General features: G+C 38.2%; 1 protein-coding gene across 4 annotated transcripts; it reads right to left on the bottom strand.

The window, feature by feature from the left end:
- Positions 1 to 375: 375 nt before the first annotated feature.
- Positions 376 to 19,090, bottom strand: LOC146654489 (high affinity cationic amino acid transporter 1-like). 4 transcript variants are annotated; one of them, XM_085379577.1, is made up of 13 exons: positions 18,991 to 19,077; positions 18,577 to 18,650; positions 8,855 to 9,261; positions 8,615 to 8,773; positions 8,359 to 8,530; positions 8,125 to 8,258; positions 7,823 to 8,045; positions 6,589 to 6,728; positions 5,905 to 6,007; positions 4,298 to 4,497; positions 4,046 to 4,197; positions 3,450 to 3,558; positions 376 to 3,345 (listed from the first exon to the last, which is right to left on the bottom strand). In XM_085379577.1, the coding sequence occupies exons 3-13, from the start codon at positions 9,222 to 9,224 to the stop codon at positions 3,173 to 3,175; spliced, it is 1,935 nt and encodes a 644-aa protein (XP_085235703.1). In that variant the 5' UTR covers positions 9,225 to 9,261; positions 18,577 to 18,650; positions 18,991 to 19,077; the 3' UTR covers positions 376 to 3,172. The 4 variants fall into 4 exon arrangements, with proteins under 4 accessions (XP_085235703.1, XP_085235704.1, XP_085235705.1 ...); XM_085379578.1 differs by lacking the exon at positions 18,577 to 18,650 and having other exon boundaries at positions 18,991 to 19,090; XM_085379579.1 differs by lacking the exon at positions 6,589 to 6,728 and adding an exon at positions 6,188 to 6,324 and having other exon boundaries at positions 18,577 to 19,066.
- Positions 19,091 to 23,097: the final 4,007 nt, after the last annotated feature.

Below are 23,097 nucleotides of genomic sequence, written 5' to 3'. Positions count from 1 at the left end.
TGTTTTTGTAAAACAGTCGATTAAAAAAAAGATAACAGTAATTATATTCAAACATTAAAAAGATCATTTTGATTACACAGCTTACTCATATTACTGGATTAAACATTACAGAAACGTACAGTTAATTTAGGGTAACTATAGCATTTTACATTTGGCAGTAGTCTTATGAATTAATTACAGTGTTAAACACTAAAAACAGTTTGTCTGCAGAATAAACTGAAGGAATTTAGATTTTTCTTTGGCTCCAATCTTTCTGATTACTGTACTTGAAGTAGTAAAGGTAACAGTAGAAGAAACTACACTAATGAATTAATGTCGATTCTCTAAACCATCTATACAGCGGGAGGTGGTTATGTGAAATAAATCAAAGTCAGCTTTAGCTTTCAGGATTATTTATTTACATCGAGAACTATACAAACCATAACCAATATGACAACAACATATAGTGAACAGTGTGCCTTCCCCCCCACAGTACACTGAACATTATCACATATCAACACTATAAAATGCATTTATGCAGCATGCAAAGCACGGATGAAGCATGATGTGACCTTTTGACATGTAACCACAGTAAGTACAGCACTCCCATAAACATTGCATACAGTCAGTAACTCAAGTATCATCAAAAAATTATTTACAAAGGCAGCGTTAAAATGTTTTCTACATTTTAAAATTAATGCATCGTTTCAAAATAACATGTGCTGATATCTTACTGATTTAGAAACAGCCAGGTAAACAATGCCTGGTTACATTCTGGAGCGCAAAACTTTTATTTACAAGGTAAGTGTTTAAAAATTGTTATACCACTCCAGCAAAAATAATCTATAGGAACTATTAAAAAAAACTATTAAAACTATTAAAAAACTACAGAAATTATTCTGACGCATGATCAAGTTAAATCCAATGGATTTTGGCTTCAGGTTTCATTAATAGATTCCCTCAAAAGGACCATAAGCTGAAATAAATTGTCTCACAGTGTCATTGCCATCACCCATTTACTGCTGAATATATATTATCGTTTAAAAACGGACTGAGTGAAGAGATTTTTCACGTAGTTGCATTTCCAGACCTTTGCTGACATACAAACTTTGCTGTACTTCAGTTTTAGCTGCATCAAAGATCTGCACACACACACGCATACATACACTCTACTGCTTGACCTACACCATTTTTGTGTTTCTAAACATACAGTGTAGGTTTTGGCATTTCAAAATAAAAGTGAACTAAAGAAGTGTTATATCACCACGTAAACTACAGGTGTGCAATAATCACAAACTGATTGTATTTCAGGCATGTGTGAATTAAAAAGTTAAAAGGATCCACTTGGGTTTCATGTAGTTATAAATATATGATTTTTTTTCCCAATCTTCGTTTAAACATTTTGTTTTATATATAAAGTATCACACAAAGGCAAATCGTGATAGAGGAATATCCTATCTTTAAAAATTGGGGAATAGGCACTTTAACCTACTAGGACCTGGCGTCCACATATTTGGACATCACATTTTGGGTTATTTAGACCAAAATACTCAATTTTGCTTTACAAGGGCCTGATAACCACTTACGAGGACATTATACTGCTACTGTTCTATTGAAATTTTAAACAAATATCCTCATTTGTGGCTCTCATTTTTCTTAGAAATGAAAATTTGGTAAAAAAAATAATAAAAATCTGGCAATTCTTTGTTTTTACATTCATCGGGCCCCAATATGCCCAAATATCAAAGATAAATTAAAAATGCATGCTGTGGAAGAATTCGGGTCTTAAAAGGTTAAAATATAAACTAGATTAAAATAAGCAGCTTTTTTTCTTTGAGTAAAAAGTACAAATTCCCACAGATAGCATTGGTACTCTGGTAAGATTAGCAGTTGGTACCATCAATCAGAAAGACCTGCAAACACATGGATGCACTGAAAATGCTACTTTTAGCACCATGTTGACTTTATATGAGCTATACATTCAATGTACAAGACATCCAAAGACCTGTGACTTGTATTTTTTCAGTAATAGAAACACTGGTTAAACCCCCAAAACTGCATCTTAAGGGTAAATTTACAACTAAGGGATTTCTCAGCTAACAACTTTCTCACAAAAGGCACTGATGGTACATTAAAATTCTCACCCTCGTCCAAGTCTCTTAGACGGTGTTTGTATTTTTTGTACACGGTCAACATATACAAATGTCGAGCACTTTGAAGCTAGGTGAGCAGTAACACATTCTGAACTTTATATGTGACATCATTCATGGAAAATCTGATGTGCGGTCATTCTAATGTACTGTTAAAAACCCAAAATGAAGTTTATGAAGATCCATTTATGGTTGGATAATATTTTTGTAAAAACAAAAGCATTTTGAATCGATGGATTCCGTTATGTTTAGTAAAACTGACCATTTCAAAGCACAATAAAAAAAAAAAAAAAAATATGACTATAATCTTCTTTTCACATAATTTCATACTGCTTCAATTAAAAATACTTGGCTAATTAGCCATTAAATCTTATTAGGCTTTTTATAATCATCATGTAGTCAACATTTTTGGCTAGTAGTACAATTGGCTGTCTCCATGTGTCTCCTGAACTTGCAGATAGTCTTTCAGAAAACTTAATAGCTATTTCACAGCACAGATGTTACATTCTTTTTGGGGAAAAAAGGGGTAAAGGATATACTGTACCAGCTCCTGGTCTATGGACTCTTTCTTCTTACTGGCTCCTCGTGTTTTCATCTTTCTTGTCGTTGGCTGACGACTGAGCACTTGCATGGTCTGCAGGGACTCAAGGTCTTTGGCCATTTTGGATTTTTAAGCTCATTGTCATGACTGCATGATAATACGTTATGTTTAGGTTAGATTTTATGTTAGCTCAATTTAATTGATAATCTTGTGTTGATAGGTCCTTTGTGACATTGTTCTGTGCCCACCTCGACATAGAAAACATGTAGAGGACAGCTGCAAATGCAATTTTAACATTTTTTCCCCGTTTTTCTTTGAGTTGTTAGCGAATTGTAGGTTTGTAACTTTTCATTTGTCTAAGTTAGTTAGTTGATTGGCGTTTTCACAATAGGTAAGGGCTGTTTTGTTTGTTATGTTGTCCTTACCGCTCCGTGAAACATACTTGCACCTTCTTTCCTGTACCCCTATTTAAATAAACGTTTTAAAAAACCCTCCTATCTCCTCAGAAACCATCTTCATCTTCTCGGGTAGAGTTTTGTGTATTGTGTAAGAAGGCTTCCTTCTCTGTTTGTATGGCCTCTTCCTTTATTATGCAGCTATCTTCGTAATTGTCACACTTGGCTAACGCCTCCTCTGCACTGTTGCGTATACCATAGCCAAAGTAGATGGCAAAACCTACAATTCACATAGAAACATGAATTAATGGACAATAATAATAACAAGTTTAAAAAAATAAAATTACAGCAGAGACGTTAATTGTTACTGCTGGTCTAAAGTACCTATGGTCATCCAGATGGCAAAACGCAACCACGTTCCTTTGTCGAGCTGCATCATCAGGTACACGTTCACAAACATGCTAATGATCGGCACCAGTGGCACCAATGGGACCTGTGGATAGAGTATTTATTGGGTATAAGACTGGCTAAAACTTTGCATTTAAAACAAATTTTACAATCTGCAAAGCAATCTTAGACGTACGGGCAATGTAGGAAAATCCCTGACAAAATTAAGTGTTATTTTTTTAACGCTCGATTGAAAAATTGTGCAGCACTTTTAATTCAAAACTCTCATAATTTTTTTCCTGAGTGAGAAATTAAGACTTATTGTGGAATTACCCAATAAGCCCTAAATGCTTTTTTCTCAATATCTGCTTACAATAAAATCTAAACTGGCATTTTCTGTCTCTAGAATCACATCACATAGTACATTAGTATATTATATCTCATATTTAACTCTTTATTTTACATGGAGGAAGTTACTTTGAAAGAGGATCTGGGTGTTATTGATTATTAATTTCTAAAGGTGACAAGCTTACACTGCTATGTGGGTATGAGATAGCATGAGAAAAGCCTTTAGCAAAAGGACACACACTCACTTTGAAGGCAAGGTTGGTTTTGCTCTGTGGCTGTCTCCATATAATAATGATTAGAACCAGGCAGATAGCCACTATAACACAGAGGGCAGTCAGAGACCAGCGTGCATACCCTCCCTGAGAAGCTACAACACTGAAGACACACACCAAAACACCTGGTGGGGAAAAAAACAAAATTAACAAGCGATGACACCAGATGATGTGCTGGATCAGTAATCACATGAATAGTTCTGGGACTTTCATCCAGTTTCTCACCAAGTATACTGGTGCAGATGTTGACGATGAGTCCAGAGAGAGATGACGGCACAGTGTTCGGAGGGTTAATAAGTTTTTTGAAAGTAAAGTGATCATCAGGTTGCGATAAAATATCAACACTCCCATCCCTATATGTAATTTCAGACTCATCCTGAGTATTGGCCATCTCATAGGCTGCACTGGGCTGTAAAGGCTGGTACCTTCACAAGACAAAAAAAGAAAATTACAAAAATGAAAGTGTAAGACTCCCTATCCCACTGTTCCCACAACTCAAACGTCTGCATACAACAGAGCTATAATTAGTAGCACATTTAAAAATCCATTATGCTAAGATAAGACACCATTCTGATGCGCCAACAGCTGGTTTTCCTGCTTTTCTCTACTCTCTACATCAAAGCAGAGCAGAAAAGCAGTATTAAAGACACACAAATCTGCTCAGACTGCACTGTGCCATCTAGCTGATGGTTTCACCTTTCACCTCTGAAACTAACACGCAAGCACAACTGGCCGGGTCACAAAAACACTGAACAGAGAGGCTCATGTTGCAACACACAATAAAATCTCATCATTAAATATTATTAAATCATTATTATAACCTAACAGCTATCAAATCAATGACATACAAATAATGTGCATTCTTTTTCTTATTATTCCCACTGACACGATTTAGAAAAGGTGGAGGTCAGTCGTTTTAGTACAGTACTGTAGGAATTCCCGAGTAATTATCTGAGTAATTAAAATTACACGACTCTAATAAAAAAATAAAAAAATACAATAAAATTAATAAAAATAAGGGACCACTTGATCATCACGGTAAAATTCATAATGTAACAGCTCTAAAACTGTAGTTTTTTCTTTTTGTTTGTGCTCCTGAGCTCCTCCTATTCCTGTGTCTCTCAGCATAGTTAAGTATGTGGAAGAGTTACCAGGAGACGGTCTGCTACACAAGAAGAGCACGACCAGGCTGTCGCTCTTTGTGTTAGGAAGAACAGCAGGAGCCCTGCCAGAGCTCAGGCCCCCAGAGGCTACTTCCATACGTGCTTCCTACCGAGCTTTTAGAGACTCTGAGACAGTGGGAGGAGGTCGTGTCATCCTGTATTCATACGAGCACGATACTAGTGTGTGAGCACAGGCCCCACTAGAAGATGCCCTAACCTCATTCCACCTTCATGAACTCTTTCTGACATAAAAACCAGTAAAACTAGACTACAATCAATCAATCATGAGTGATAACGACACAGCAATACTTTATAATAAACATGTGCAAAACCGTTCCCTTTTTGGGGGGTGTCTTCGTTTTTCCCTTTCCATTGCTCGTCCCTTCACTTATATTTGCACCGAAGCAGGAGAAATGGATTCACAGTGGTTCACGCTTCATAACCAGAGTGTTTAAATATGCCTGAGTTAAACTGCCTTTGTGATGATTAAGTGGTCTCTTAATGTTTTTATTTTCATTATGTCCATTTCTACATTTATCCTCGCCAGACATCATAGACTAGTCTGTTGATATCATTGTGGGAAATCGGGTCAGACCAGAGTGTCCAGTATGCAGTATTAAAATTGAAAATAAAACACTTAAGGCCTACTAAATAAGTGATGAGGGCTACCTGAGGACCAGCACACAAGCTGCCACCAGAGTGTAGGCCAGCAAAGTCCCAATGGACATGAGGTCAACCAGGTCCTTCAAGTCAAACAGGAATGCCATCACCGCTGCAGGAGACACAGGTGAACCATATGAAGGTTACAAAAGCCATAAAGAACATTAATTGCATGAAAGCAATGCAGACATTGTATTTTTCCAGCTTAATTATTTAGAAGCTTGAACGACTTGCCACCATCCTCCTTCCATAAGGGGGCACTGTTGCCTTTGGCTTCATCTCAGCTACCTACCAGATAAAAGCCCTGCCACAAAGGTGGAGATGATAGGAGTCTTCCTCGCGCTGACACGCGCCAGAAACGAGAAGAGCAGACCATCACGGGCCATAGCAAAGATAATGCGTGGGAGTGGAAACATGGAGCCAAGGAGACTAAGCCAAGGATAAAAGGAAGGAGGAGGAGGAGGCACAGATTTATAACTTGAAAGAATGTGTGTGCAGTGTGGTGTCACACAAGTCCACCATCATTTTTCAGCCCAACACCCTGACAGCAAGTTGCTGTGGTCATGCATTGTACTGGTAAATTTACAAACTTGATTAAAGTTGAGTTAGTGTGTTTAAGGCCATGTGTACCAAGAGTCGCCTAGGATCAGAACAAAGTAACCCCAGCCAGTTTAGTTTAGTTTGTGACCTCACCTGCCGCAAGACCTGATGTTATTGTTGCTATTAGAGGGGTTTTGGTTCGTGTGCTGACTTTAGCCAAGCATTTGAAGAGCAGGCCATCTTCTGCCATGGCCCAGATCACTCTGGGCATTGGGAACATGGAGCCTAGTAAACTAGTACACAGGAGAAAAAGAAAAGCATGCCATGCGAGTCAATCCACACAAAATGTATAACAAGTTTCAAAAGATTAAAACAAAAAAAGTGAGTGGATCTAATGTAAATGCATTCAAACTGTAGGTCTACGTGATTGCTGAGCCAGCTGAGAGATTTACTCGCATTCTCATTCAGTTTCAGTGATGTGGAGTGTGACGTTCGGTCATTGTTGTTAATGCAGTTCATCCCACAGGTGTCATTGGCACTGAACTTCAGGCTCCCTACACTTTTATATCAGGCCTTTCATTTCAGTGTCAAGTTTAGCAAATTAGCAAACATGCTGCTCTTTAATAATAGCCAAACTACTACCTAAGAACGAGCGTGCCAATTAGGATAAAGACAGTTAGTAAATGTTTTTTTTAATCCATGAAACAATATATAATTAAGACATAAGCAAAAATCCACAATACATCATAATATTTCTAGGAAATTATTCTTGAGATTAAAATTTTCTCCCAAAGTATTTGAAGCTGAATTACAGTCACCCTGTGGAGTTACCTGCTATTAGCTTGATGTAATAATATTTTATTGTGTGGGACTTTGCTTCAACACAGATGCACTACTCAGTTAATCGGCAGGTGGCACAGCTTATCAAAAATACAGCCCAACCACGTCCCACTGCAGGCTTGTTTTAACACGTATATGCTTTGTGCTTTTAATATTTTACAAGCAAATATAATTGTAAGACATCAAGAATAAACACAATGAATTTTAGTGAGTAAAACTACGTATACAATATATTTCTGTTACAGGAAAACACCACAGGGCATCTTTCAATAAATCAAATATTACTTGTGCAAATGCATTTCATTAACATCAATATTCATTCTGCAACTCGGTCCATAAGATAATACCTTTGATGGTTTCTGCCACTTATTCTCATATTCAATCTCAGATCTAGTTAATCTTAGACTAAGCAAAAAAGACAATAATAAAATTATAGAAAGTGTAAAAGACATGAATTATTCATTCCTAAAAAACAAAAAAAGCGTGCTAAATAATTACAAGTCCTCCATGAATGCTCATGCTGAGAGGCAGCAGGAAACACACTTACCTAGTCGACAGTGCACATAAAGAGCCAATGGCCACTGCGTAAGTGGCTCCCTCCCAGCCCACATACTTAAAAGCCACAGGAAGAGGGCTGCTCTTGTCCAGCAAGTAGTAAGGCATCATCACAGTGAGGGCTGCAGATACACCAAAGTATGCCACAAAGCAAATGAGGAGAGAGGCCACAATGCCAACAGGAATGGCCCTCTGTGGATTCTTTACTTCTTCTCCTGGGGAGGGAACATGATCCAGCATGTTAAGAGAACATAGCTCCTTTATGAGTCACCAATTTAATATATTCTCCCTCACCTGTAGTGGCAATGCAGTCAAACCCTATGAAGGCATAAAAACAGGTTGCTGCACCAGAAAGGACTCCAGTCCAACCGAAGGGCATGAAACCACCAGCACCAAGAACATCCTCATTTGGAATGAAATCGGACACACTAGAAATAACAGACAGAAAATATTTACTCATTTAATAAAAACCTCTGATGTATCATTAGGGATATAGACATTTGAGAATAAGATATTTATTAAACGCACTTAGAAGTAGAGTTTCTGGTGGCATTAAGGATCTTTTCAGGGTTCAGGTTCCAGTTTTCTTTGTTTCCTTTAACTAAGCCAGAGATGACTACAAACACCAGCACCAGTACATTGATGCAGGTAAACACTTTGTTTACCATGGCTGACTCTTTTACACCAAATACAAGCAGCCCTGCAAGCAGTAAAAACATGAACGATTAAAGAACATAATCTGAAGCAATAGACAAAACAAGCGAGAGATGCATCCATTTCTGACCTGTCAGAACGATTATGATTACGACAGCAAATATGTCTGGATATTCTGCCAAGACTCCCGGGGCGTTCATGGTCATGTATTGTCTGCAAATCAGCTCAATCTTCCTTCCAATAAGCTCATCAAAGGTTGCGCTCCATGCCCGGGCCACGCTCGAAGTTCCTGTGCAAACAGTATCCGGTATGTAAACTTAACAAGAATCAAGAGTAGCAGGGAACTCCCTCTTTATTTAAAGCGTCTCACCAATGACATAAGCGAGAATGAGGTTCCAGCCGGTGATAAATGCCCATACTTCTCCAACCGTAACATAGCTGTAGAGGTAAGCCGAGCCAGTTTTGGGAACACGCGCTCCAAACTCAGCGTAGCACAGACCAGCCAAGACTGAAGCCATGGCAGCGATGAGGAAGGAGATGACAATGGCGGGTCCTGAATTTTCTCGGGCTACGGCACCAGCGAGCACGTAGACGCCAGCACCGAGTGTGCTGCCGACGCCCAGGGCCACAAGGTCAAACGTGTTAAGACATCGAGCCAAGCGGGACTCCTCTATGCTACTGTCCACAACCTTCACTCTCAGAAGTTTCTTCCCAATGCCTTTCAGTGAAGACAGCATCATCTTGGTTTACAGTGTGGAGAATTTCGTCAATAGACTCCTGTTGATAAAGCAGAACAGAAATAATGACAAAATAAGAAAAGAGACTACGCAACTGTCAATAAGCAAATGAAGACGATCTAAATTCAAAAAACATTTGGTTTAAATGTAACACGTATAACATGTATGTTTACAACACAAGAAACTATAAAGTTATTAGTCTGAAAAGAAAAAAAACCTATCCCATAATTCTTGCCATTAATGTAGGACTACAGTTATCAGTATTGTCATCCATTAGTTAATTGGATAACAAATACTTTTGCTTATTAATGAACAAAAATAGATACAAAAAGACAAAAAAATAAAATAAAAACAGGTCTTTTAAATTGTAGGAATTTTAGTAATTGTAATGCCTAAATAACTAAATCGTTTAATTGTATTTATATTAAAATCTAAATTTTTACAGAAAACATTTTTTAAATGCAAAAATAAATTAATAAACAACCACAAGTACAGTTACATCAAGGCATGCTTGCAACCTGAACTACGGCACACAATAAAACAGCCTTTACTCTGTGTTCTTCGAAGGCTTTCTTACATTAGCAAGAGGCACAAAAAATGTTCAGGCATTATTGCATCTTCTAGATGAGAAAAATTTGCTGCGTGTTGAAGTGCTTTTGCACGTGTGGTAACACGTGTGGAATGTGGTAGTGAATGAGTGAGTACGTGTGTCTGTACGCCTTTAAAGCAGTTGTGGTGGCTGCAATGAGGAAAAGCAAGCATAACAACATTGCACTGCTGCAATGTTTCCTGCAGCAGAAAACTGACATTCTAATGGTGTACATAACAATAATTGATGTTAATGCAACCTAGCAACTAGGGCTGTGCGATACGACCAAAATCTCATATCCCGATATAAGACATCTATCGTCCGATAACGATATAAATCACAAAAATGTAACATTTTCTGTAAATTCTGTGAATCTCGGGCAGCTCGTCTTGCGGGAAGTGTTTCCAGCTGCACGTCATGTAGCTGGAGTCGAGTGTTTTAACCGATGCACGAAACTATACATTTTTAGTTGTAACGGCCGCCGTTTTCTTTGTGTGTATTTATTACACGGCGTGCTGCGGGAAAAAGCCTGTTCTAACGTTTGAGTCTAAGGTTTATTTTTTAGCACCTGACGACTCTTTTTTTAATTCTCATCCGTAAATAATAATAAACGTGCTCTTTTACTTGATTCGGTTTATTTTGAAAAGTCTCAACAGGATCTTGAGGCTTATTGTGAAAGCTTTATGTGGAACATAAACAAGCGGACACGCGATGCTGTTACCGTCTTTGTTGCTAACCACAACGCATAAAAACAGGCGCTTGTCCGTCCGTAGTGTGATTATATAAAATATAAGAGAAAGAGAGAACTTTAAGAAATTAATATAGCCACTACAGTGACCATCAAAACCATGAAAAAATATTGCCGTAAACAGTTTATTTTGCGACACCACGGAACAAACGATTGCGTAAAATGAAACGATAGACGTTTTTATATCGTCATCCGATATATATCGTTATATCGAACAGCCCTAATAACAACTTTTACCTAGTAAAGGTTTTAATGAGCTTCTGTTTGAAAGTAAGAAAAACGTTTTCTTTCACTCCACCTGAACTCATCATCTGTACAAAGGCTCAGCCTCTTTGCTCTTTCCTGTTAATGACACTCTTCCATAGCTTAATACAGGAGAAATGAAATTCACTAAAGTTTGTTGGCAGATCAAAGTGAAATTAATGTTACTGACTGTATATTCTTACTGATAAATAACATATAAAAAGACCAAACAAATGGCTGAATGCATGAAAATTCCAGTGACAGCGTGATTGTACAGGCTGCACTTCCGAAACTTTAGATCTGGGATTTATTCAGTTGTACTAAAGTATAGAATCTATGAAGCTCTTAAAGCATACTAAAAGAAATAGCAGAAGCAGAAACAGCTGTTTGGCTGCTCCCTTTTTCATATGGGGTTGCCTCTACAGGTAACTGTTTAATTTTGCAGAGTTTTTACAACAGATGCCCTTCCAGACACGATCCTAAGGGGATTCAATTTCTCCTCCCAGAATCGAACTGGGAACTTTCCCTGTTCACTTGTTAGCCAAAGATGTCTACCACTACACAGCGGTGTCGGCCCAGGGTCCAGAATCAGTCCAGCAAACACTCCAATCAGGCCCACTGAACAGCTTTGGAAAATGTTAAGGAGCAAATAGATTTTTACATGGATTTTAATATGTTTTAAAGCTTTTCCTATTGTTAAAGACCCCACCCCACCTTTTCCATTCATACAACATCAAACTAAGTACCACCAAATTAAGTAATAGATAAACAATCAAATGACAAAAAAAAGCTCCTGATTTTTCCATTATTTACTATAGAAATGTTTTTGTTTTTTGGTTTGTTTGTTTTTTACATTGATTTCACAGTGTAATAAATAAATAAATAAATAAATAAAATGTAAAACTTTACATTCTATAATTAAATGGACAGTCAGGGCAATTAACTACCAGGATTTTTGGGGTAATTTTACACATTTATCATGTGGTCTGGCTGGATGTGGCCCACAATATAAAATGATTTTGACATCCCTGCTATACACAAAATATACTGCATATCAAAGGACAGAAAGACCCCCTCCCCCTGCCTAAAAAAACCCCCCCACACACACACAAAAAAAAAAAACCACACACCCACGTGCGCAAACACACAGTGTCAATGAAGCTCTTCCAGCAGGAACTTCTACCTTTACTGATGAACTCAGCTGCTCTGCTTTTAGTTCCAAGTTGCAACTTCTCTCTTTAGATCCAGAATCAGTTTCAGAAGAACAGAGTTAGGGGAGACGTTTACAAGCACCGCTGAGACATATGACACAGATGCCTCTTAGTGTACAAAACATTCAGGTGTCTCGCTCACAAATAGAACAGTGACACATCACATGGCCTCAGGAGCAGCTGTGATGCCAGATATAATCCCTCAGGGGCTAAACAAACAGACTCCGGCAGGTTTTCGCCAATTCAAGAACACAGCAAGGCTATGGAAATTATGATCTGATTATATTACTTCACCCTCTTACAGCAATTTATTCAAGGAAACTTGTGTTGGCTTGTGTTAGGAATTAATGTAGAAGAAAAAGAACTCTATGACTGGTAAGCAGACACATTAACAGTAGAGAACTGAATATCTGGAGAAGAAACTGGATTTGGAGATTATGATCACAAGACAATCCACAATCCAGGCTTTACTTTATGAGTTTATAGCCAAACAAGCAGGTTTAGACCAAACGTATGCACAAGGAGCTAGTACTCAATAAATCTGCAGCTAAATGAAGGCCAGGTATTTCTTTTTTATTCTTATTTTGAAAGTGGCAACCTGTGAGTGATTAAAATGTGCACATTTTCCATGCGAAGATGTTATGAATTGTTTAACTGTAAAGCTATGACTCCTTACTTGGGTTTCAAACTTCCCCAGAATGCGTTTAGCTCTTCATCTCTGGCAGGACGCTCCACCCCCCCACCCCTAGTCTCTTGATCAGACCAGCTGAAGTTAGTTTGCAGTTGATGGTGATAAGCAGATGGTTTATCTAATCATGTGCCAAGTGTTTTTGAGAGTGCTAGTGCTTTTCCAAACACTTTACAAGGACAATATTCCAGATGGATCTGTGTAATAAACCATCTGCCATGTCAGGTTAGGGTACCACCACCGCTAGTCAGAAAGTCCTCTGTCTGACCTTGACACTTCTGAGTTGCCTTTCTAGGTTGTTGTGACCTGGTCACCTAGGTATTTCAATTCTGTGCGATTACACCAAAATGCGGTTGCCAAAATAAACAGGGCTGAAACTAAAAAGGAAATAAGTCCATCTGGTATCAGTGGAAAATGTTAAAATAAGTAAGGCATGGAAGAATTTGCCCTTATAAGCTGCTAGAGGAAAACAAACGTCATTTTCCTGGGATAAAAAAAAAAGTGACAAACTGCAGAGAGCTTCCGAAGCGTTCACATGATGTGGCGTGTAACGGCTGAGCTAAAAACAGAGGGTGGGCGGGAAAGGACACTGCCCTCTTCTCAACCAATCAATGAGCACAACACCTGCCCATGGCACATAGGGGTACACAAGTATATTTGGAACAGAAGTCAATCACATGCTTCTCACTTTTTGGCTGTAGGCAAAACATTGCTCCTTCAAATGCCTTTGATAAATGCTGTGACACTGGTATACGTTTGAGGACGACAGGAGGAAAACAGTGAGAACTCAAAGAAAACTTTGAGCTAACAAAGTAACTACAACTCTGGTCAAAACCAAAACAAGAAAGAAAGAAAGAAAAAATCTCAGGTAAACTGGATTAGGTATTTGAGGTGCTGGGAAAGACTTGGTATTCCAATTTTAATAGAAACAACATCTCAAAAGACTCTTCGTGTACATTGATTTAAAAGATAGTATTGACTATGTGCACGTTAGCATATGCTACTTCCGGTGCGGAAACTCCTGTGGGGAGCTTTGTTTCCGGTGTCCTGTTCGCGCCTGGTTTACGGTCCAAAACAAGTTAAGCAGATGAATGAATCAAGCGGTGATTTACATTTCTATAGATGTCTTGGGCATTTACCCAATATATCTGTAAATGATGTTCATCGACTTGTCGATATTTTTCCCCCGCGCCTCAGAGCAAAAGAGAAAAGGGATTCAAATGTTATATTTCTCAGCTGTCCCTCGTTTATCGCGGGTGTTATGTTCTAAAAATAACCAGCGATAGGTGAAATCAAGTAGCCAATTTAATTTTTTGACGGTGCAAAACGTTTGGTGGACATCGTGGACATACAGTACTGCACCTCAGAGTCACACTGCTAGCGATCAATGCAGCGATTCTGTACTGTACAGGAGAGACGAATGCTGAACATTTGCCTGATTAAATCATAAGACCAGTCACTATACAGAGATGTGCTTCTGAATGTGGACGATGTGTCTTCTGCTGCAGTAATGGAGTTCTGCTTGTGTTGAGTGATGTAAACAACTGATCGATCTAAACGCTTCAAACGTCAAAATTGATCATTAGATTTTTTATGACACAACAGTGGTGAGTGTTCCCACCTTCTGCTCTTTGTAACTTAACGCAATCTTTCCGTTTTCGAGTTTTGGACATGATTTTGGAGTATATCTTCGCAGTAGCGATTGACCGCAAAGTAAAGCTACCGGAAATGCACAACCCCACATCCGGTCTCAAACCAGGAAGTTAGCATTGTCTCGTGCACATAGTCAATTATAGCCTTGAAATATGTTTGTCTGGTACCCAGTCCAACATTAGGATGGCTCATTGTTGACTTAAAATGATAGATCTATTGCAAACCCAACTGTGCTTAGGGTTATGCGATAAGACCGAAATCTCATATCCCGATATAAGACATTTATCATCCCGACAGCGATATATATCACAAAAATTTTACATTTTCTCTAAATTCTGTGAATCTCTTATTTTGAAAAATCTCAACAGGATCTTCAGTTTTATTGTGAAAGGTTTATGTGGAAAATAAAGAAGTGGACGGCAGAGCCACATGCTGGGTTTACCATCGTTGTTGCTAACGACAACACGTAAAAACTGTTGCTTGTCCGTCCGTAGTGTGGTTATTTTAAATATAAGAAAAAGAGCGAACTTTAAGAAATTATTATAGCCACCACAGTGACCGCCAAAACTGCCGTAAACAATTTATTCTGCGACACCACGAAACAAACGATATGAAACGACAGACGTTTTCATATCGTCTTCCGATATATATTGTTATATCGAACAGCCCTAACTTCCTAAGCTCTAAGTTCCTCTCAAAAAAGCAAACAATCAAACAAACTATCCATCCAAACACGCAACCTGACACTGTTTAACCCGAATTTGAGAAACGTTGTTAACCATCTTCAATTTCAAAATTTTCTGCATGAATCTGAAAGTAGCCAAAAGCCATAAGAGCCAATTCAGGTGACCTCTAAACACCTGGCACTAAACTGCTATTCTGCAGCGCTACAACAAGCCCATCTGCCTTTGTGGGGATGTGGCACATGAGCGAGTTCATAACACAGACGTCTTTCTTGCACAAGCCAAACAAACTTTCCTTTCCAGGAGAATCTGACCTTGTGACACTGAAGGTACGACAAACAAGCAACAGCATCCAGTCATTAAAACATAGTTTGCACATTTTTGAGTTGTTTTGAGCTGTTCATACCTTTAAGTAATGAAGCTCTTAAGTATGTCTTAAACACTGCTGTACGGTTTTCTTGACCTTGTGGAAGAAAACAGAGAAACTCTGATATGAAGGACTCCCACGCCACTCACGCTTGACCTAAATAAATCATACTTCCCTGTGATGCTAAAAGATGAAAATAATAGTGGAATGACTTACCACTTTCTCGGATTAATGGATGCCTGTGAAATTCTGCAAAGACATGTTTGACCTTGCGTACATTTCTATAGGAACCTATTTTAGAAAAATTCCTGCGTTTCACATTTTTGTTTTACTATGCTGCTTTGACTTTGTTGCATGTGGGAATGTCAGTCTCAAGGGAATCGTGGCACCTGTATCATCCAGAATTATTTTTGTTTTCAAACAGTAAACCCTCAAAATTACCATGAAATTCATTCCCATGAGTGTAAATAAAGAGTATAAGATAACTAAATTTCTGTAGACGTTCACATGGGCTCAATGAGACATTACACAGACTTGTGCTAGCAAGAGGGCAGGGTGAAGATCATTTAACCTCCTAAGACGTGAACTCTTTCATGGCATGCATTTTTAATTTCTTTTTGCTATTTGCTCTTATTGGGACCTGATGAATGTAAAAACAAAGAATTAACAGATTTTTACCTAATTTTTGTTTCTGAGAAAAATGAGATCCACATATGAGGACATTAGCTTTAAATTTCGATAGAACAGTGGCAGTATAATGTCCTCGTAAGGGTTCTTGTAGAGCAAGATTTTGTATTTTGGTCTAGACAATCCAAAATGTGATGTCCACATATGTGGACGCCAGGTCCTAGGAGGTTAATGTCTGATACGACTGATTTGGATTCTTGTGTTCGTGCAAACAGCTTCAGCAAGTAATGTTTATAAAAGCTGAAGGTGCAATCCACTTATTGTTCTTTTGGGGAACTGTTATTTGGTATGCGCAATTCACACAAACAGTGTAATCAACAACAGCACATTCTATGAAATGATGTGATGTGATGTTGACACCATAAATGTTATCTTTGTTAAAACGCAGCTTACAGACTCTTAACTGATTCACTGTTGACATCCTGTACCTTCCCTATGCTTTTTTACTTCATTAATTCATATATCGTGTGCTATTCAAACACCAAAACAGCATTTAAACCATAACTTTCACACTAAAAAAAAGAAAATAAATGCTAAAGTGTATTAAAAATTTTGAGTCCTGGCTTATAAAAAAATGATTAATTCAGATATCATTGGATATCACACACACACACAAACAAACACACACTCCTGTTTGCTGGTTAGTTCGCTTTTCAGTTGGATTGTAGTGTCTATATAAAGTACAGTAAATACTTTTTAAATAAGCAAGATAAAAATTCTATAAAGGGGAACTTGGCGTAACATTTAAAACAAAAATGAACAAAAAGAAGGAGCTGCTGCCTGCGAGTGCGCTGTTGGAGAAACGCAGCCAGGCAGACAGAGGAGAACTGAAGTTCGACCAGGTACCAAAGCAAATCATTCGTACTGTACAAATAATGTAAATATGACGGTGTATCACGAAAGATTGATATCAAACTGATCACTTGACCCATATTAGGTTACTCGTTCTTCAAGTGAATCAACAAATGGCGAAATGAAAAGCCGAACAACAACAATGCTGTTTCTTTAGAGAGTCTTAGCTTACATGTGTGTTTATTTCATATTTTCAGTTGTTTCCCTCCACGGCTAAATAAATCGGTTTCAGTAATGCACTGATATACAAGAATGGACATAAGGGGCTTCAAAGAAAAAACTCAGGTAGATGTTATTTTATATATTATGCTTTGTATGTTGTTCAGTATATTTCTATGCAAAACAAGAGGAATTTCAATACACAGCAGTATATTCACAGTTTAAACCAGATATTTACATACACTTTATGGAAAACACAAGAACATTTTTTACTGTACAACATCAATTTAGAGTAAACTTGTTTTGTTTTGGATAAATAAATATTGAAATATCTTTTGAATTAGTTAAATGTCAGAATAAAGAGAGACAGAGCTGTCTATTTTTTTTATCACATTCATCAAATTTAGGAGTACATATACACTAAAAAAAATAAACATTTAGTCTGATTTGATGTTACAATTAAAGAAGTGTTTTTATCTGAAGAGTTTGTAAATATCTGGTTTCAACTGTATATTTGATGATGTTGGTGTTTGGTTTGATTGTCAGCACAAAGAGGGAGAGAGAGGAACAGAGATGGAGAGAGAGGTTAGAACAGAGATGGAACAAGAGCAGGTGAGACAGACATGTTAGTCAAATGGTTGTTTACCAAAAGTATCACCGTATCATAGGTACTCATGTATCTCATACCTAGTGTTTCTTTTTAGGTTTGTTATTTTTCAAATTCTACATTTATTAAGTTATGCAGGCTTGTTTGCACAACAAGGCTAAATAATTATATAAACTTTTCTCAATCTAAATAGTGGACTTTGGTAGAATTAAAAAATAAGTGTAGTGCAGGTCTATGATTATTTTTAGTGCTACTATCATCTAGTTCTGATTCTGTCTTGGTTAAGTCCTAAGTAGTCCTGATTTTGAACTGTTGTAGTCCTGTTTTAATTCTGGATCAGTTCTGGGTCTGGTTGAATTGGGGTTTAGTCCACATGTCTTGATACAGCCCCAACTTTGTTCTGCCTTGCTGCTTAATTAAAAAACTAGTTTAAGGTGTCCTGCATATGTGATATATATTTTTCCCTATATGAAGTCATTCTTTTTTGAACAAAACTCAAAACAGAGCCTATTAATCTTTCAGTCATTTCAACACCCCCCCCCACACACACACACACACACACACACACACAAACACACACGCGCATACTATCCTTAGGGCTAAGCCCCGGGTGTATCAAATGTCTGCCTCCGCCTCTGATTAAGAGAAAAGTAAATCTGAACAGATTCTTAGTGTTTTGTATGGTTTACTTCTAAATCTAAATTGTTAATCCTATCACAGTTTAACTAGTCGGTAAAAAAAAAATGCAGTTTTCTATGGTTACAAAATGCAGCATATGCTTACTTAAACCTTGTGAAATCGCAACATTTCCCCAAAACCTTAAACAAGCTATTAAAACAAATGTTAATACAAAGAGATTACATTGTACCTGTGTCTGTGTCTGAGCTACTTTCAGCGTGGGTTCACACCAGATAGGTCACTGCTGGAAATGACTTCTGACTCCTGTAAAAGGCAATGCGGTGCTATAAAAGGCAATGTTTCTCCGCTTGCAAAGACCAGTCTTTTATAAAGTCGCACAAACACTCGGAACTCTAAAACGGCGGATCAATACATAACTTCGCCCACTGGACTACTTTAAGGTCTGCTGGTATGAACGGAAAGGTAAAGCCCACTCCCCGATAAAACCCCCATCTGGAAGTTGCATCAGCCTTCCTTGACTTTAACACTACGTGCACCGCTTCCTTGTGAACTATTACAGTCAAGGCTGAGAAACAAAATGTTGCTGTTCTCTCACAGCCTAATAAATTAATTTATAAGCAAAAGCATGCTCGTGAAGTCTTGCCTAGTTCAGGAAGAGTTCAGACCCTCCATTTCTGTCAACCGTGGAATGAAAAATGTTCCGCCTACAACGGACAATCCAGCGGGGAACAACTCGAGCGCGCCCACGGAGGTGTGTCACTTTGGCTCCACCCAGAGAACTTATTGTTAAGGAGCCTTGCAGGCACCAGATGGCACTCTTTACAAGTAAAAGCTTAAGCAGCTTCTCCCTAAGAATCCCTGATGGTGATCAGACACAACAACACACCCTGCAGTCATGTGTTAATTTTAAAATTATCCCTATATCACTGCGCATACATTGACATTTTCCCCCTGCTGTTCCTCCTTCCTTTCATCAATGCATACAAACACTCGCATCAACACTAGATGATTATGGCTTGCATGTGAAGTTGCAAAAGTCTCCAATGGGAAAACAAAGCTGTTAAACTCCACGCTCTGAGTTTCCTGCTGAGGCTGCTCCATGGTATCATGTGGCGAGCCTCTTATTTTAGTCTGGATGTTAATACATAATACAAATGTACACTGCGATTTAGGATTATCAATGTAAAGGCATCTTAAGCCGAAGCAAAAAAAAAAAAAAAAGAAGTTACAGATCTGCACTACCCTGGGACACAGAGCTTTCAAGAAGAGCAGTCATCTTTTGGGGAGTCCTGCTGGTAATAGCAGCAGAAGTTTTTGAGATCGGTTGATAAATCAAGCTGCTTTAAGACTCCCTCCTTTGCTTTGACTATAACTACTGCATGTAGCAAACCTCTAAAACATAATTGGTAAGAGAAGTGCTCTATACACTGGCTTATCTGACATTTCTAGATTTATGGTTGACTGCCGCTCACCCTGTGGGCCAATTGTAGCTGCCCTTGATAAATGGGAGTAGGTGGTCTTAGGCGACTTTAAAGCAATGCAGTTCTTTTTGGAAACTGAGGGGGAAGTGCCTCAAAAGAAATACTTAGTCAACCTGCTATCACGGCCTTTTACTCCTTTTAGATACAAGCTTTGTCCCTTTCTTCAGGATTAATCAAACCTCTTATCTTAACCACGTTAATAAACAGGGTCTTCTGGAATCTGTATTAAAATCAGTTTGTTGCTATAGGCCAGTGTTTCCCAGCTGTGGTTATCAGGAGCTTGAGCACTGATGGTTTTCATTTAAGCTGTTTAATGAGGATTGAATAGACATGAGATACCAGGAGAATGTAGTTAATTACTTTCTTCAATAGAAAACGAGTGGCACTTTGGGTCCCAAAGATCTGTGTTGGAGCCAGTCACTGTCAGCGTTCTGCATAAAGATGAAAAACTGAGCGGATTTTCTGTTATTCTCTGCTGGGCCTGACAACAGTCCCATCACACGCATTGATATTCCACTCTCCCTTGCTCATGCCAGAGGGCTCCACCAAGATTTTACAATCATATCAGTCACATTAAAAGCAAAGATGCAAATCAGTTTGACCATCGGATCCTTCCTTTTCAAGCATTTGATAGTGACATTTGAGGGCCGCTTCAAATTCACTGGTTTGCTCTCTTGCCAAGAGTTAGATAATACAAATGGATATCAATCATGTCTTTAAGCTTTCGGTACAGAAATATCTTGATCTTGCTTAAAAAAAGATAACGCTAACTCCAATAGCACCCGTTTGGATCCTTTGTGCATTACTATTATATCTGAGCCACGATATAAAAAAAAAAAGGGGGGGGAGGCAAAAAATCAATACCCATTAATACATTAGTCTAAAATAATCTTTTTAGAAGAAATTTGTTTGGCACAATGCAGAAGAAATTTGACCTATATCCTGATTTCCTGTTTCCCAATCCAAACAAGTACTGCAGTGGGAAAGTATGACCAGGTTCAGGTTGTACAACATAAAGCAAGGGCTTTCAAGAAAGCAGGAAATGCTGCTAAGATCATCAGAAGGAGGCACAATCTTCTTCATCCTATAGTGGCCATTACCAGACAGTATAAAAAATTTATATTGTCCATGGCTGCAACTTGTCTTTAAATAAGGGGTTAGAAGAGTCTCTGGATTCTGTAGCCTCCTGGCTCTGAAACATGTAATCAGCCTAACACATGGACAGACACGGAGCAACTGCAAACGTTGATTTAGCTCTTTTCTTAGACTCTTGAACTAAAATTCAGAAAGTCATTAAATCTTGATGATCTGTCATTGTTAAATGACTCAAATGGAAAAAATAAGCCTTTCACCCCCATATACTAGCACGTTTGATTGTGGAAGGCTCTTAGCTGGTCTAAATGGGATCAGGTCTCATACTGTGTGCCACAGGTGTTCAAACCCACAGGAGGCGATTGTTCCTAAAAGCCACAGGCTCGCTCTCTTCAAAAACAAGGGTGAGAACAAAAGCAGCAAAGATCTCGACTGTTTCACATTTTCAGGATGGAAACGCTGAACTTCACTAGTCATAACGAATATGTTAAATATTCAGATTTATTATTCATTTTTAGAAATAAAAAAAAAATATAGGCTATATCCGCCGATATTTCTACATTAATTGTGTAATTTGTTCACAGAAGAACAACAAAATCAGCGTAGGTTCAAGTTTTGTTTGTTTTTCAGTTGATCAAACCTGACGAGGCTTGACAAGATGGCCTTCAAGAATTCTCCAGAGGGCGTGGATGCGCTCTGGAAAGACTGGCACATCAAACAAGGCAAAGTTTGCTGCAGAAAACAAATCTCCTTTACTGCATTCACGACACTTGTAATATTTGCTTCTTTCCCCCCTCCAACAGGAACTTTTCACAAATTTAATTTTGCCTTGAGGTAAATAAATAACTGAAGAGGAATTTTTATAGATAAAAAACACAAAAATATCTCAATTTCCACTCTCTTTAAAAATATTATTATAAGGAATACAACATGGATGCAACAGGATAGGGAGACGCATCACATGGTGTTTCTATTTCTATTTAGTAGGGGACTACTGCAACACTCAAATTCGGTCACAGTAAACAGGAATTAAATAACCCAAATTGATTTGCTGGGCACATTTTTATGCACTAATGAGATATAAAATATTAAGCAATTTTAAGTTGCCTCAGTACAGCAGAAACATATTTTAATTTTTGTCCAGATATTATTGGATAACTTCAAACACACATACTACGCAAAACAAAAAATAAAACAAAGCTGACAGCAGCCATTTTGCATGTGGCATCCAGTTCCTGCCTGTAGTGCACAGATCATTCACTAGAGGGCAGAAGGCGTGTCATGCAACAGCTTCCCTAGGACATACAATACTGATCGTGCTGATTTAAGAAACTATCAAATCAAATATGATACAACTCACTGGCATAATTCTCAGGTAGCGGTTTGCCTAGTGTTGAACACTTTTGTCATTCAAAGGTGAAGAAAGCAATGGCAAAGCTCTTTGATTAAGCCATTTAATAACATCTTCCGTTCATATATCATCGCTTTAAACTAGATATTCCTTGCTAACACGAAATACTGGCTAATACGATAGTTGGTTCAATAGCTTTGAGCCAGTCCCTCCTTGTGCAAGCCAATGTCACACATCCATTTCTTGTGAACCACTAATAAATGCAAGAAGACAAATTGGTGCAAGGTTTATTTGTGAAACGTTCTCATGACGGGAAAAAACGTATATTTTGTAGCAGTCATATATATGAATGAACTTGATGTCACTTGTAAAATTCAGTGCTCGTGTGGAATGACAGGATGGGTTCAGTACAAACCTGAGGCCATAATTTGTTGTGCCACAGCGTTAGTCTATAAAGCATTTTTCTGTTATTTGAAATCAGCATGATTATTATATTCTATTGTATAGCATTATGAAAGCCATCCACTATAAAATGAAAAGAAAGGAAAAGCTTATTATGTTTGGCAATTTACTGGAGACAGAAAAGCTGCATGGGACATGTCGGGCAGGTTCAAAACATGAATCCAAAACCAGCGAGCTGCTCAGACAGACAGGCTCAACATGTGCGGGGTAGAAAGCCAATTGCAGAAATACCAGAGAGAACACCCAGAAAACGCATGCCTCAAAAATAACCAAATAATTGAATCAGTACCTTTGTGAAAAAGCCTCAATAAACGCCACATTGTGATCTTCCCAAACTGCTTTTCATGGTGCAGCTGCTAATAAG

The sequence above is a fragment of the Rhamphochromis longiceps genome, linkage group LG14 (genome assembly GCF_057381845.1).
Source record: "Rhamphochromis longiceps isolate RC_006_pf linkage group LG14, R_longiceps_female_GT1.1, whole genome shotgun sequence".
NCBI classification, from domain to species: domain Eukaryota; kingdom Metazoa; phylum Chordata; class Actinopteri; order Cichliformes; family Cichlidae; genus Rhamphochromis; species Rhamphochromis longiceps.
Note: the sequence above shows the minus strand (reverse complement) of the source record. Positions and strands in the feature narration are given on the sequence as shown.

Coding starts and splice junctions, on each gene's coding strand:
- LOC146654489 (XM_085379578.1), bottom strand. CDS start 9,224: ATGATGCTGTCTTCACTGAAAGGCATTGGGAAGAAACTTCTGAGAGTG. Junction 8,259..8,358: donor ACCAGAAACTCTACTTCTAA/GTGCGTTTAATA, acceptor TGTTATTTCTAG/TGTGTCCGATTTCATTCCAA. Junction 6,008..6,588: donor AACATCAGGTCTTGCGGCAG/GTGAGGTCACAA, acceptor TGTCTCCTGCAG/CGGTGATGGCATTCCTGTTT.